This window comes from Chlamydotis macqueenii, chromosome 6 (genome assembly GCF_036417535.1).
Source record: "Chlamydotis macqueenii isolate bChlMac1 chromosome 6, bChlMac1.mat, whole genome shotgun sequence".
NCBI classification, from domain to species: domain Eukaryota; kingdom Metazoa; phylum Chordata; class Aves; order Otidiformes; family Otididae; genus Chlamydotis; species Chlamydotis macqueenii.
The window spans coordinates 24876001-24890527 of record NC_141561.1 but is presented as its reverse complement, the minus strand read 5'-3'; the positions used below and the strand labels follow the sequence as shown (position 1 = coordinate 24890527).

General features: G+C 38.7%; 1 protein-coding gene across 1 annotated transcript in view; it reads left to right on the top strand.

Annotated features, from left to right (window-relative positions):
* PDE11A (phosphodiesterase 11A) overlaps window positions 1-14527 on the top strand; it is a 135584-nt gene that overhangs the window by 112003 nt on the left and 9054 nt on the right. Inside the window, exons 18-19 of the mRNA XM_086750719.1 lie at window positions 1243-1313; window positions 4136-4219. Coding sequence (XP_086606845.1) covers window positions 1243-1313; window positions 4136-4219 — 155 coding nt within the window. The remainder of the gene's footprint in view (window positions 1-1242; window positions 1314-4135; window positions 4220-14527) is intronic.

The window sequence follows — 14527 nt, the reverse complement described above, 5'->3', positions numbered from 1 at the left end:
AGTATACTTGGCAAACCCTTAATTGCTGCTAAGTTGTTAAATTATTCCTCTATCTGGAGTATTGATCTAGAATTTTATTAGTGTGCTGGGATTACATACATTAGAAAGTACCAAACGGTGTGATAGCCTGTTTCAAGATTTAAGAGTACTTTATAACATCACTTCACCTACTTCCAATTTATTTTGGTACTCCTTATTTCAACTGTAACAAGCTTAGGATTTGTGAATGTAAGCAACCATGCAGTTGCTAGAGCAAGAAATTTTGAGATTTTATGAAGTGCAGGTTCTTGCCTTTGTTCACCCTCTTGTGCCTTGGTGTTATGAAAATACTTGGAAAAAAATAAGCAGGCATGACAGGAGCTTTAGGAATTGAATGCCATCTTCAGTAAGTTAGTTTCTTTTTTTTTTTTTTTTTTTTTGCATCTCAAATGTCACACATGCCTATCTTCAAAGCCCCACACATGAGAAAAGGACAGCATGTAAAGGCTACTGTGGCAGGATTTCTCACTGTTTGACTTCCTAAAATTCCTGTTGTTTCCATAACTAATTTTGTTTTTAAATCTTGTGTTCCTCTGAGAAGCACAAACCTCTGCTTCACAAAAGCCAGAAAGATGCATTCTAACTTCCAACCCGCCAGTTCTTGATTTTGATTCAATATGGTAATCACAATCTGATGTCATATTTATATATTCAGATCCTATAGTGATGACAGTAATGGGGAAAAAAAGTAAAGCCTAGTGAGGATAAAACCCTTTATGATTTCACATTAAATTAAGACAACAGAGATTATTAGTTAATTAAGTTTCTTTGATAAGTGAAGTTGTTTAGTTAAGGCAACAGCCTGTAAATACCCAGAGAGCTCTTGCACATTTTACAAAACATTTTTGTGGCATAATTGTGGATGCCAACAAGAAGCTGTAATTTTCTAGTCTGTTCTCAATACCTGAGCACAGTATAACTGAATTGAGTGCTACCTTGACGTTGCAATGTAATTCCCCCAGTCAATTCCTGATCGAAAAGGGCTGTGCGTGTCTATCAGCGGTTATGACTGCTTATACTCCCTGTATGCCCAGACCTGAAAACGATACAAACATGTGCCTGATATCAGTCATGTAAGTAAGTGGGGCTATTCACTTCTTTACAGTTAAGCACAGGCTGAAGTAATGGTCTGAGCAAGAACTCATTACCCTAAAATTAAGTAGCAAGAACTCTAATCTTTATCATGATTTATGTTTTAGGCAGCTGAGCTGGTAACCAGTGAGTTCTTTGAACAAGGAGACAGAGAAAGATCTGAACTCAAACTCACCCCTTCAGTAAGTTTTTACCATTTCTGAAATAGTTACTAACTTGAATAGAGTAAGAAAATATCATTGGGTTCATTCAGAAAAACTAACTGTGTTTTGTATGTAAAGAAAAATCTTGGCATAAATAAAAGTTCTGTCCAATAAGGATATGCATTTAGAGCCATATATAAAAGCTCTCCAGTCAACTCAGTCACTTTTGTATTGAGCCCTTTTCTCCATTTTCTGTACCTATTCCCAAGGTTATTCTGTCAGTTAAATTTCTAAGCAACAGATACTTATGGAAACCAAAATTGTCAGATTTACTTTATGCTGCAGCTATCTATGTCTATTTGATGTATCAAATGCTGAAAAGCATTTCTGTAGGTATACAACTAAGTAGAACTCTGTGATGGAAAGGATAAATTAGTATTGAGTGGAATATAGGCACATGCATATGAAGTGTCAAACTAGAAGAAAGAAAGAAGTTTCATAAAGATTTTCAGTGAACAATTTGAAGAGAAAGCCTTATCCAGGTTAAATACCTCAAAATGTTGACAAGCCATTATCTGGAGGCAATAGGAGAAGGTATTCTAAAGAATTTAACTTACAAGCTGTTCACAAATATGTTTATACTTCCAAAACTAAAAAGCCCATTCCAGTGGCTCAGACTTGTTCTCATTTTGATAATACTCACACGTGAGCCTGTGGTGATGTAATGAAGTCAATAAAGTTAAAAAACTTGTCGTAAATAATGCTCAGATACAATAAATGGCTTTTCACTTTGTATACTGTCAGAGGTTGGGACATTAATGGCTTTATTCCATATAGTAGTTCTGTGTGTACATCTCCTCAGAAAAAAATGGTAGCTATAGTCCAGAAGAGTAATCAGGCAGCCGTGGTATTCACAATTCTGAGACCAGCTCTAGGCCTGAATAACTGCAAGTACTGTTTCATACAATATGGATATAAATGCCTTTCCTGCCTTGTATATAACATTTTCAACATGTGCTTCTCATGCTAATGAAGCATAATAGGAAGTAATTTTATTTCAACATATACATTAATGCTACTGTCTTCAAGTAGCAATGAATTCCAGTGCAAATGGCCCAGGTCCAGCAACCTTAAGAATTATTTTAAGGTGCATTATCACATCTACATTTTGGACATATGTAAACGTGGTACAAGAAAGCCAGAGCCTTCTTCTGGACTCTGGTCTTCTGAAAGTCTGCATCCAACAGCCTAGACAGGTGGAAAAGAAGAGTGTATTGCTATAAATATCTTCAGTATTTCCTCCATTATAGGAGCCCTCTCACTTATCCTTTGGGCTCTACAGTCTGCACCAAGCAATACAGTAGTTTATGGGCCATATGTAGAATGCTTTGAAGCTATACAGCTTGAAGGAAGGTTTTCCTCTCTGGCCCTTCACAATTTCAAAAAAAAATCCAGAAAACTGATGTCTTAACTGTTTTATGTTGGGAGATAAGGCCAGTAAATAATCACAAAGTTTATCAGATCTAACAGCTGATGGCTAAGGGACAAAATCATGTAGAGTTTTACAACATTAATGAGAAATTTTTAAACAAGATCAAATGCTGATGTATTTCATGACATATCACTATGACAAGCCACCTAGACAGGTATTGCTGCTAGTTAGATAAGGGAGTTGTTAGTCAGCAAGATAACGTGATATTCTCTTATCTTACAACTCAGATTTTTTTTTTCTTGCTTTGTGCTTTTAACAATCTAAAAATGACAGGATTTTTCAAAATTATTTGAATAGGAAATAACAAAATTTTCCAAAATCAAACCCAAGATTCTCATTTAAGATCATAGAGTTCTTGAATCTTACCTCATGGTCTTATCTAGATACACTTTGTGATACCTGTCTATGTCAGAAAGAGCAGGCTACAACTAGAAGAATTAAACCAGACCTTTAATGTAACGTAATATGTATAGTCTGGTGTTTCTAGAAGGTAGAGAAGGAAAGTAAGTTTTCTCAGGAAATGTCAACCTTGAGGAGATGGGCCCAGAATAAGAACAGACTTTCCACAGAAAAAAGACAGAAAGATTTAAAACATGGTATATTCAGAAGGTTAAAAAAAAAAAAAAGCAAGCACGAAACAAAAGGCATTTGGTAAGTGGATGGGCCACTAGAAGGAGGAATAAAGTCCTGTAGGTGGAAAGCTGATGGACCCAAGTAGTCTCAGGAAGAGTATGGAGGAAACTCAACTCACGTTCAGACTCTGCAGAACTCATCCCCTTCCAGCCAATAATTGAGCCTCTTTAAATGTCAGCTTCGACATCTATAATTTCCTCTCTGGGGAAGTGCAATGAGCAGTGAGTTAGGCTGTTTGCAGAGGAACAAATTAATAAGTGCTCCCAAAATGGATCTGTTGATTCCCCACCCTTTGGATTCACAGACATGGCTGGTTCTGCAGAAGGAGTCTGTAACTGGGAGGGAGTGAGGGAGCCAGCCCAAATCCATCATTGTTCATTTTGCTGAGCTAGAAAACTCTATGTAAGAAAGGGAAATTTCTACTCAAAGGAATCTACTTTACATTTCTACAGGAGGCTTCTTACCTGCTCAGCTCCAACTGTGGAGCATTTATTTTGCATCACAGAATTAACAAATCAAATACATTCAGCCTACAAATTTCAAAACAAAATTGAAAAGAAACATTTTATTTTTCATTCCAGACAAAGCAGTAGGAAGACTGCTGCAAAGATTGATTATGGATTACAAAGTGTTTTGGTTGTGGGAATTTGATCATAGCTCCAAAGTGCTGGGTGATGTGTCTGTAAAATACTCCAGTGTAATAAAGCATGACAGTTTTGTTCCCTTCTCAATTCAGGCCATTTTTGATCGGAACAGGAAAGATGAACTACCCAGACTGCAGCTCGAGTGGATTGATAGCATCTGCATGCCATTGTATGAGGTAATTTTTACTTGCTGCTCTTGCAGGGTCCAGAGAAGATTGTTCTTGCCTCTCTAGGCACAAGAGTTAGCTTACAGTGCAACCCTGAAGGCTATTTGATCCCTTATCTTTCTTTGACTTTACCAAAAGTCTGAATTCTATGCAGAAATCTTCAGATTCCCTGAAGGTAATAGTATCTGTAAACATAACTTCCTCTAAGTTCTAAAAGCTGATAGGGCAACCGTCTAGTTTATTATGTTTGAGACAAACTGATTCTCATCATGGCAAGGTGTGGAGCGCTCTGCAGAATGGTGCCAGAGCGATGGCCTTGTTAGGTGCCACAGTCAAACCTGTCCAAATATGTGTGACCCAAAGAGAAGGTCAAGGCTGAGCCTTTGCACTCCCTCCTGGCTCCTTTCCAGACTTTTAAGGGACACTCTAGGCCAAGCCCTTAAGGTCAGTGGCAAATGATTTGTGGTTTAACCTGTGTGCTGTTTAACTTGCAGTTTACTCTTTTAGTCATGCTTCTGCACAGACTGCTCGGCTGCATGGTGTAAGGTGTATAAGCTCTCAAGTGCTACTTTATTAAGGCTATAGATGACCAGAATTGTGCTGCTCTCTTTTTGGATTAAACCAGCTTGAAAATTTGACTTGTGTAACATAAGCTTCACCTTTTAAACTTCTCTCCGTTATCTGTATAGAAAGCAGAGCTATGCAAGCAGGATGATAAATGGAAAAATAGCACCATAGAAACTTAACCACCAATAATGGTGTCAGCCAGTCTTCCTCCTCCTCACTGAGACCACACAGACCACCTTATGCCACTAAAGACTGCCAGTTTGACCACTGATATCCGAGAAAACATGGGGATGTTCTCACTTTAGGCATTTTGAGGGAACTGCAACAAGTTCTGCCTGTTACCATTGCACCCTAAACTCCCTCACATCTCCAAGCAATGAATGGGTCAGTGATGATACAAAGCCAAGAGCTGGGAAGCAGGTATCAGTTCCCATGTTAACATTAAACTGATGAACTTGTGCCTGAATATAGCTTCCCTGCATACCAATAAAGATGGATTGGCAGTTCCTTTTCATTTTATAGACCAAGTATGTCACCAGTAGCATCGAGGTAAGAAGGATGGTGTGCTTCCTTGCCCTCTACGCTTTGTGGCATCTGAGGCTGCCACTGTGGCAGTCATGAAGTGCCTGCCCAGCAGCAAAGACAACAGTTGTGTGACATGGACAACAAGTGCTTGTGTAAGCACCAAGGTGGGCTATTGCTTTGCCAGTAGATCCTGTCCCTTTCTTAGGTCAGCTTTTGTCATGATGAAATAAACTAAAGATACAGCTTTCAAAGAAGTAAGGCAAAGCACGCACAGAAGAAGAACATAAACCTGTATTTTTTAAAATACCAAGATCATTTTGGATAATAAGGGGGTGGGGGGTAACTGACTTTGGATGAAAACTCTTCAAAAATTATGTTCCTTTTAATATAATAGTTCATATTACACTAGAATGTGTATTATACCAGAATTCGTTATTTGTAATAGCATCTGTAATCCAAAAATCTACAATAAGGCAGGAAGAGCTGATAATCAGCCCATCCTCTGCATGAGAAGACTACATCTGAGCACTAAAGCTCTGGTTAGTTAGCTCCATCTTAGCAGGAGATCGCTGGGGAATATATTCACATCTGATTTCCCTGCTTTCTGCCGTCTTTGCATCATGCTGTGCAGCTATTAGCCTGCTGCTCAACAACTTAAAAGAGAAACACCATCAAACCTGGAAGTCATTGCAGCACCAGCCTTAGGGGTAAACAGAAAACTTGATGTCATAGTATCACACTGCGGGACATTCTCTCTTCAATGTGAAGCCAAGTTTTAATTTTCATATCCAGCTTAATCAAATCTCAATACACATATCACATCAGCAGTGTATTCAGGCATTGTAAGTCCTCCATTTAGAGCTGACTGAACACTACAACTGTGGCCAAGGCCTAGATTTCTTTTTTTTTTTTTTTCCTCTTTCCAAATACATTCTTTAAAATTCTAGCTGATTATAATAAGTCGTAGGGTCTGCATGTGGGGATAGAATGGGTTACATCATTACAAATGCAACATAAAGAGGCAGAGTGGCAGCTGACAAATTAGTAAAATCTTAGAGGTACTTACATAGCTCACTAGCATACTGCTTATAAAAACCGTATGTTTGAAATAAACATTTGACGCTCATTTTGATATCAAAATTACAACATTAAACCACAGAGAACAAATCAAGGCTTTTGCATGTAGTTTTTTTCCACACAAGTGATTAGAAGTCCTGAATCCATGTGGGCAGACCCTAGCATCTAGAGCCCTGAAGGGAACTCTCTGGCAAATACATGTGTCCATACCAACGTGGTTGCTACAGCAGGACCTAATGCTGTGCTCTGTTTTATTTGACACCTACACAGCCAGTGAATGCTGAAAACTCCCATTAAAGTCAGACAGGAGATCAGCAGAGCCCCCTGAAATTTTCTTTGCTCAAAGTAGTTCCCAAGAACAGGTTATTCTTGGCAGCTGCAGACATCTGAAGTATGCAATACAGAAGGAACTTCGCTGCCTGGACTGGTCTGACGCCACCAGTGCCACTGACAGGACTATAACAAACTATATCTTCTCCACAGTCAATGCTTATGAGCTAGGCTACGTACCAGAGTGCCCAAAATGAATGTTTCATACTTAAAATAGTATATAAACTTTGCAGAGCTTTTTAGAAGGTTACAGCCTTTCTAACCCTATCTTTTTTTCTCCGATCTGAAACATTCTTTGGAACTTGAACAGTCTTCTAGGGAGATTTGGCTCTACCTCCTCCTTATGCATCTGCTCTGCTCTCTGCATCTCCTTAAGGTAGCTCAAGATAAACCACTTTGAGGTGCGGGTCTTCTCCCAAGTAAAGAAAGAATGATGCAGTCTCCTTTATTGGGGGATGTATATCACATCCCTCTCTTTACCTGGCTAGAACTGCACTGAGTTTGGCCCCTTCTTGTGAGAAAGTTTACAAGTGACTAGCAAATCCTCAGGATCTGTGCACCTTCCATTAATAATCCTGTTTGACTGCCTGTAGAATGCCTTTCCAACCCAGAAGAAAGTCAGATATACAAAATGTGCTTGATCATAAGCTAATGTGAAGCTTGTAGCTAAATATAGATATATAATGATAGCTGGGGATATTAAAAAAAAAGAAATCAGGAATTATACACAGCTAGCTTTCCTGTATCCAAGTGTCTAAGTCCAAAAACTTTTTTGTGTTTGCTCTGTAAGCCTGACTGCTGCTGGCACAAAGCCATGGCTCTGCTGCTCCCTTGCTCTCACCCACATCTACTGCTCAATGTGGGAATCAAGCCACCTTTGATTTCAAAATATCTTAGTAATCAAATCTGTTTCCTCCACACTGTAGATAAGAGGTTTGTAAAGCTCAAAGCTTCCCAGTTTTTTGTTCGTTGCTTTTTAATTACACCTGGGACATTATAATTTAATTGAATTTACTTTTTTGTTACTGTAGTGATCGCTGATCAGAGTATTTTTATGTGACAGTAGAGTTTTTGCCTTGAGTAGCAGAACAGCCATCCATTTACTCCAAAGGTCTTGATTTTAGGGGCTTTAGTTATGCTTTACTGCACCACATTTGCTCTTCATTCAAAAATGCCAGCAACAAAAGAGTTCATCGGTAGAGATGAGTAACAAGCTTATTAGAATAATAATTTCTAAGGAAAAATGCATTTTTGGAACCACAGAGCATTTCAAATCTACTAATGTAGCTTCAGTATGAAGTAATCATCCTCTTTTTTTTTTTTTTGGTAGAATATTCTATAAAGGAGAAGCATATACAACTAAAGCAGAAAATCTGAGACATCCCACTGAAAACAAAGCACTATGGTTACACTGACAGCTGTGTTCAGCACACAGAAAAATATTCTGTACCTATCTGGTCATACATGGTCATGTAATAGGAAACAGCATTTTGATCATTAAGATAAATTATCTCTCTGACCCTCCAGTAAAGAGACGCTAAGAGTTTCAACACCAACAGTTTTCTCTCCTGGACTCTGTGGTTTGTGTGTACCTAAGATAGGATCAGTCACAGATTTTTCCCAACTCAGATTAGATTTCTCTGTGGGGAGCAGAGTAGAAGAGTGAAGATCTTATTCTTTTTAATCATTATTTTTCTCACAAACAACATCAAAGCTTCAGCGATTCACACCAAACAAAAGATGCTAACAGAAGCCCAGCTCTGTTCACAGCATTGTTAGGCAGAGACAGTAACACTATGAATAGCAGGGCCAAAGGCCATGCACTCTGCTTCTGGGCAGATAAATACATAGTCAGGTAGTCAGTGACAATGACAGCAGCTATTTAAATTTAAGGGAGATGTCTTTGTGGAAGATAAAGCAGCTCACAGCGTTTACAACTTATGCGTGCCTGAGATTGCCCTGCTCACCTCTACCTTGGTGCTCCATTGAACTGCTCCATTTTAGTGCTATTTTTAGTGCTATTCAAGATTTTCTTGGGTATTGAGAGAGAGCTTTAAACATATAATAGTATCTGCAGAACTGAATTTGCATTACTCCATCCAAGATTCTAGGGGGAATCTGGGAAGAGTAGAACATTTATGTTTAGCCTAGTAAGTACTTTAAATGTTTTAAACAGACTGTGGAGGGACAGAGTTCTCCTTTATCATATTGTTTGATGTACTTAAAAAGAAATCTAATCACTCTGTCTACAACTCCAAGAGCTCTGACATGCCTGTCTTCCTATAGAAGATTATGCCTGGCCTTATAATTAAATCTGTCTTTAGAGTACGATGATGTGGTTGCAAAAGCATCTATTCTGCTTGTCAGCATACATTAAATGCACAGGGCATTGTAAATGGTAGAGCCTCTACAAAGCACAAAAAAAAGATACACAGAAATCTCCAACAATCATGGCTGCCTCTGTGCTTTAACTTCTTCAGTTCAAGAGTCAACTTTGACACCTGAATTGGATCTGGAATCACAGAGTGATTTTTTTTTTTTTTTCCTCCAAAAGAAGTCTATACTGTAGTTAAAATTACAAGGCAGGAGATTAACCTTTTAATATTCCTTTGCAGAGAAGGAGGAAAAGGTATGCTTTAAGAATCAAGCTTATACTGCTATGTCCTGCTGCAGCCCTTCCTCAGTTACCACTTCTATCCCTTTCCCTCATTCCTTCAATTGCAACTTTGCATAAGGAAATATTGGTAAGAAATTTAGGGTTTGGACAACTACTCTAGAAGTCCTGCTTGTCCAGAATGGACTGTATGGGATGGCTTAGTCCTCACTCAGGCAGGAGTCGCTGGATGCAGCCAAAACAATGACTTTTCCTTCAGATGTTTCTGTCCTCTCTACACAACCAGAACTGAAAAAGTTTAAAAATTATTTAATGAGGAAGAGTTTATCTGTATGAACATTTTGGAAATGGCTTGCTGTACCCACCATTCATCTACATTTAGAGTTGCTGGTGCAAAAGTCAGATCACTGCTGTTCTATTTTAAGTTTGCAACTACTCAGGGGCCAGAGATAGCACAAGGTAGTGAGCTGTTCACTGTGAGCAATATATAGACATTCCCTGAAATATGTTCACAATTTGTTGAGAAGTGTTAAAAAAAAAAAAAACAAACCCCCCCCAAAAAAACCAAAACAAAACAAAGGGGCAGCGGGGAGGAAGGGGGAAGCAGGACTAAGCTATTTGGAAAAAAAAAAGGAAAAAAAAGCGTTCACAGCAAGCAATTTGTTTAGCTCTATGTGATTCTCATTGAAATCAGCTTTTCCTATGTAGCATGTTGAGGGAAGAGGAGGATAACTTTCAATAGACCCTAAGAAATACCATGAAGATGCACACTATTGACAGGGCTTATTTCTGACATTTGTTTTGGACATGGAGAGTGAGAGAGAATGCATCTACGCTTCCTGGGACTGCTTGGATGACAAGGATTGGTAAGGCAGAAAGGCTCAGGATGCAGTATGTGATACACGGACTGAGGCTGCACAGACATTGGCAGATCAAATTAGTCTCACTTTGTGTTGAAATCCAGAGGGTAATATTATCCAAGGAAGAGCAGGTGCAACATACTCTGCTGTGTTTGTAAGAAATTTGCTTCACAGGAAACTTAATCAGGCCAAATGCCAGTGCTGGGGGGAGCTGGTAGCTAAGGATTAGATTAGGAATAAGGGTTAGTACCAGAAAACAGATATTTTGGCACTGCAGAAAGATCCTTCTGTAGCCTTGAAACAGGAACTCAACTAGGTTCAGCACTTTTGCTGCCTTGTTGCTTGTCTACTAATGAACCTAGAAGAGGCCACCCAGAATGAATTCTCTTGAACCTTCAGAAAACTCAGATACTGTGACTGTATTGCAACTGCCAGTAGTGGAATAAGCATCAGTAAACTGTTCTTACCTCATGTCCTTAACCTAAGAACCTGCTACTTTTGTACTAACAGAGAGAAAAGATGAAGAATAGCTATATAAGAAAGAAAAAACAGGAAAGGAAGAAAGCAAGCTTTTACTTGCAATTCCCTTCTCAGTCACTATTTCATAGTGTAACATAGAAAGGCACAGTTTTGGTAGTTTCAGAGCAAGAATTTTTGTGTCTATGAGTATCACAAGCACCTTTTTACAATGAGCACAAAGATCCTGATCCTCTTTTTGTTTGTTTGTTTCCTGAGACCAGAGAGGGATTCATTTTGCTTTAGGAAATTAAAGGAATATTATTTTTGCCAGGATTTTGTAATTTAGTAAGATTACTGATGAAACATTGTATTACTATCAACAATTTTAGGAATTTACGAATTTTACCAAATTGCTTAGAAGATATAGCAGAAACAAGTACTTTTTCCCTTCAAACAGAGTAATTCAGCTTACTTCTCAGATAGTCATCTTATGCCAAAAAGGTCTCAACTGAAAGGATGAATCAAAGATATTTGAGAGAAGATAGAAAAGACAACATTTGCCATTGACTTTAATGAAGCTAAAGGTTCACTAAAAGGCTTTCAGCCTGACGTGTGAGGGAAAAAAAAAAAAAAAAAAAAGAGTGAATAATTCATAATACTGCAGTTTCTGTTGCTGTTTTATTTAGAATTATCTGCCCAACATGTTGTGAAGGACATGCAGTCATGTATGGTAAGGTGTACAAAGATCTGAGGAAGTAGATTGAAAACTTGGCAGATAAGGTAGAAGAGATAGCCAACAGAGGGAACTCAAGTTGTACAGCAAATCTGAAAGAAGATAAATGGATAATTTAACAGCCATTCAGTTTTCAAGAAAGACAAAGCACAAACTACATTGCCTCAGAAAAGGACTAGAAATGATGATGGATGAAATGCTTCAAGTAAGTGTTTAACACAACAGAATCACAGTTGCCTGCAGAATTCCCAGCTGAGGGCAAATTCAAAGAACTAAATAAGGATATGAAACTGATACAGTTTGAAGAGTTTTTCAAAATCCATTTAATAGCAAGGCAGAAGACATTGATCAGCTGCTTGGTTAAAATGTTGAAAGAAAAAAGAGTTAGACACCTATCTCTTGCATGCTTTAGACATAGAATCAAAACTATAAACAGCAGAGCCAAGTAAGATAAAAAAAAAAAAACCACAAAAAAAACCCCACCATAGGATGGTTTGGGTTGGAAGAAGCATTTAAAGGTCATTTAGTCCAATCCACCTGCAGTGAGCAAGGACACCTTCAACTACATCAAGCTTCTCAGAACCCCGTCCAACCTGGCCTTGAATGTTTCCAGGGATGGGGCATCCACCACCTCTCTGGGCAACCTGTTCCAGTGTTCCACCACCCTCAGTGTAATTTTTTTTTTTCCTTATATCAAGCCTGAATCTACCTTCTTCTATTTTAAAACCATTACCCCTCATCCTATCACAACAGGCCCTGCTAAAGAGTGTCTCTCCATCTTTCTTATAAGCCCCTTTTAGGTACTGGAAGGGAGCTATAAAGTCTCCCTGGAGCCTTCTCTTCTCCAGGCTGAACAGCCCCAACTCTCAGTCTTTCTTCATAGGAGAGGTGCTCCAGCCCTCTGACCATCTTTGTGGCCCTCCTCTGGACCTGCTCCAACTAGTCTATGTCTTTCCTGTGCTGAGGGTGTTGTTTATGAAATAATAACTTTTCCTCTTCTGAGCAAACCGTTGGTTTCATAAAATTATTATGAACAGACTAATAATTTGCAACTATAGCAACACATCAGTTGAGCTACTTCAGTAGTACTCAGTCCTTCAGTATTATTCTTTCCCTTTGACAATATAGCATGCTTGATATTGGTCAAAGCACTTTTGGTTATCAGGAGTACTGTGCCTATTTTCCTCCCTGAAGTACCTGCCACATTCTACCAGTGGAGAATATTAATTTATAATCATCCCTCTATAGTATGCATGCTTATTTACAAAGGAGTGCAGCATTATTCTTGCTAGTGTACCATCACCTGAAAGAAGCATAACACTAATACATGGTGGAAGAGCTGAACATTTGTGCATGTATTAGATCCCTTTCCAGTCACAATTTCCTTCCTTCTGCACTGCTAACAATTTCTGTAGACAAGATAAAAGAAACTGTTGTTTTATATCAAGGAAGTTAGTAGTATATTCATTCCATCTATTTACATCTTTAAGGATTAGAAAAAAAATACCATGGTAGAAACGTGAAAGTAATGCACAGAGGCATTATGTACTTGACAACCTGGACCCCTCCTCAGTAAGCCCTTGAAGGAATAAACAAAGTCTCCTTCAACTATGAGGAGACTGCAATAATTATTGGGTTGTTGTTTTTTTTTTTTTCCATTAACTCAGCCTCCTCCCAAATACAATATTTTTTTTCTGGAACATAATGATTAAATATGGCCCTGAATCAGTAGGGCAAATAATTAATTCATATACACACAGAGTCAAAGGTTCAGAGAAGTTAATCCCTGGATCTTCTCTGTATCGCTTTATCATCTGCATTCTACCTATAGAAGGTAGAATTTTAGCTTTGTTTGTTTGTTTTAGTGCATGGGCATATATACAGAAATACTTTTGGATTTTCAAAACAACTTCCATCAAGTATTTGTATTATGAAGATCAAATCTGTGGATGACTGCAGTACAGGTTCCCTTTTATCTGAACTAATCTGAAGTTCATGGACTTTCAGATAGATGGCTCACCTTTGGCCTATGTATTCTCACACGAAAGCCACTTCAGCAAAACTCAGGAGTCCAATTCAGCTTTGCTGTAACTGGTCACAACTCTCTTGACTTCAGCAATGCTTCATATGCTTACACCAGGTCTGAATTTATCCCTATGGCTTCTCGGTCACTAGTCCTCCCTTTCAACTCAGAAACTGCCTACATAATAAAAGTGATTAATTACAAACCACTGGGTTCCAAAGTAGAGTGAACACTGAGACCTATAACTTTTTGATATGTGCTCAGTCATAAAAATGAATTTATATGGTCTTATTCTGTAAACTCACTTTACAAATATTAGACCTGCAACCACACTTCCATGAGCGGTAATTTTGTCAAACCTCCTAAGTTAAGCAAGGTCAGAACTGGTCAATATTTGGATAAGAATCTCTGGAGGAGGGGAGGAATATACATACACATACACACTCTGGAGATGCTGCAGCGTTTGTAAGTTAGGGCTTACCATGGTCCTCTTTAAAATAATTTCATATTAGTCAACAAAATGTTGTATTTGCTTTAGCAGTACTTTAGACTCTGGCCACATCCATGCTACATCTTAGCTGTTTCAGGTAACAATCCTTCCCAGAGATGAACTCCTCTCCCCCTGCACCACCACTACCCTTCAACCTAGGAGGGCAGATCTACCAACAAATGCCCCCACTGCTACTCATCACCCTCCCCCTGAAGGGGCTTGTTGTTACATCTACTATTTCTGCATTCTCTGTGCTCTATCTAGCAAAAATAAACCTAAAAAATAGCTCTCTCTACCCAATGGAGAAAGAAAAAAAAATTCTCCCCTCCTTACCTTCTCCCATAAGTCACTTTCTCTGAGTAGTAGCTTACGCTCTCCCCATTTTGAGCTCTTCCTTCAGGCAGCCCTGCCCCTCTCCCAGGTGTGTGCAATGTACTGCTGAAGTGCCTTTAACCTTTTCTTCTACTGGAAGAGCTTCTCTGTAAGAGGAGCTACACCTTGTGAAAGGATGCTGTGGGCAGAGCAGTACATAGACGCCTAAATTATTGCAGGTGGTAAGAAAAAGCCAGTGCTACACAGTCACTTTCTGAAAAACAGCTCAGTTATGCATTCAAAGCAATACATGGATGCAGAAGGGAA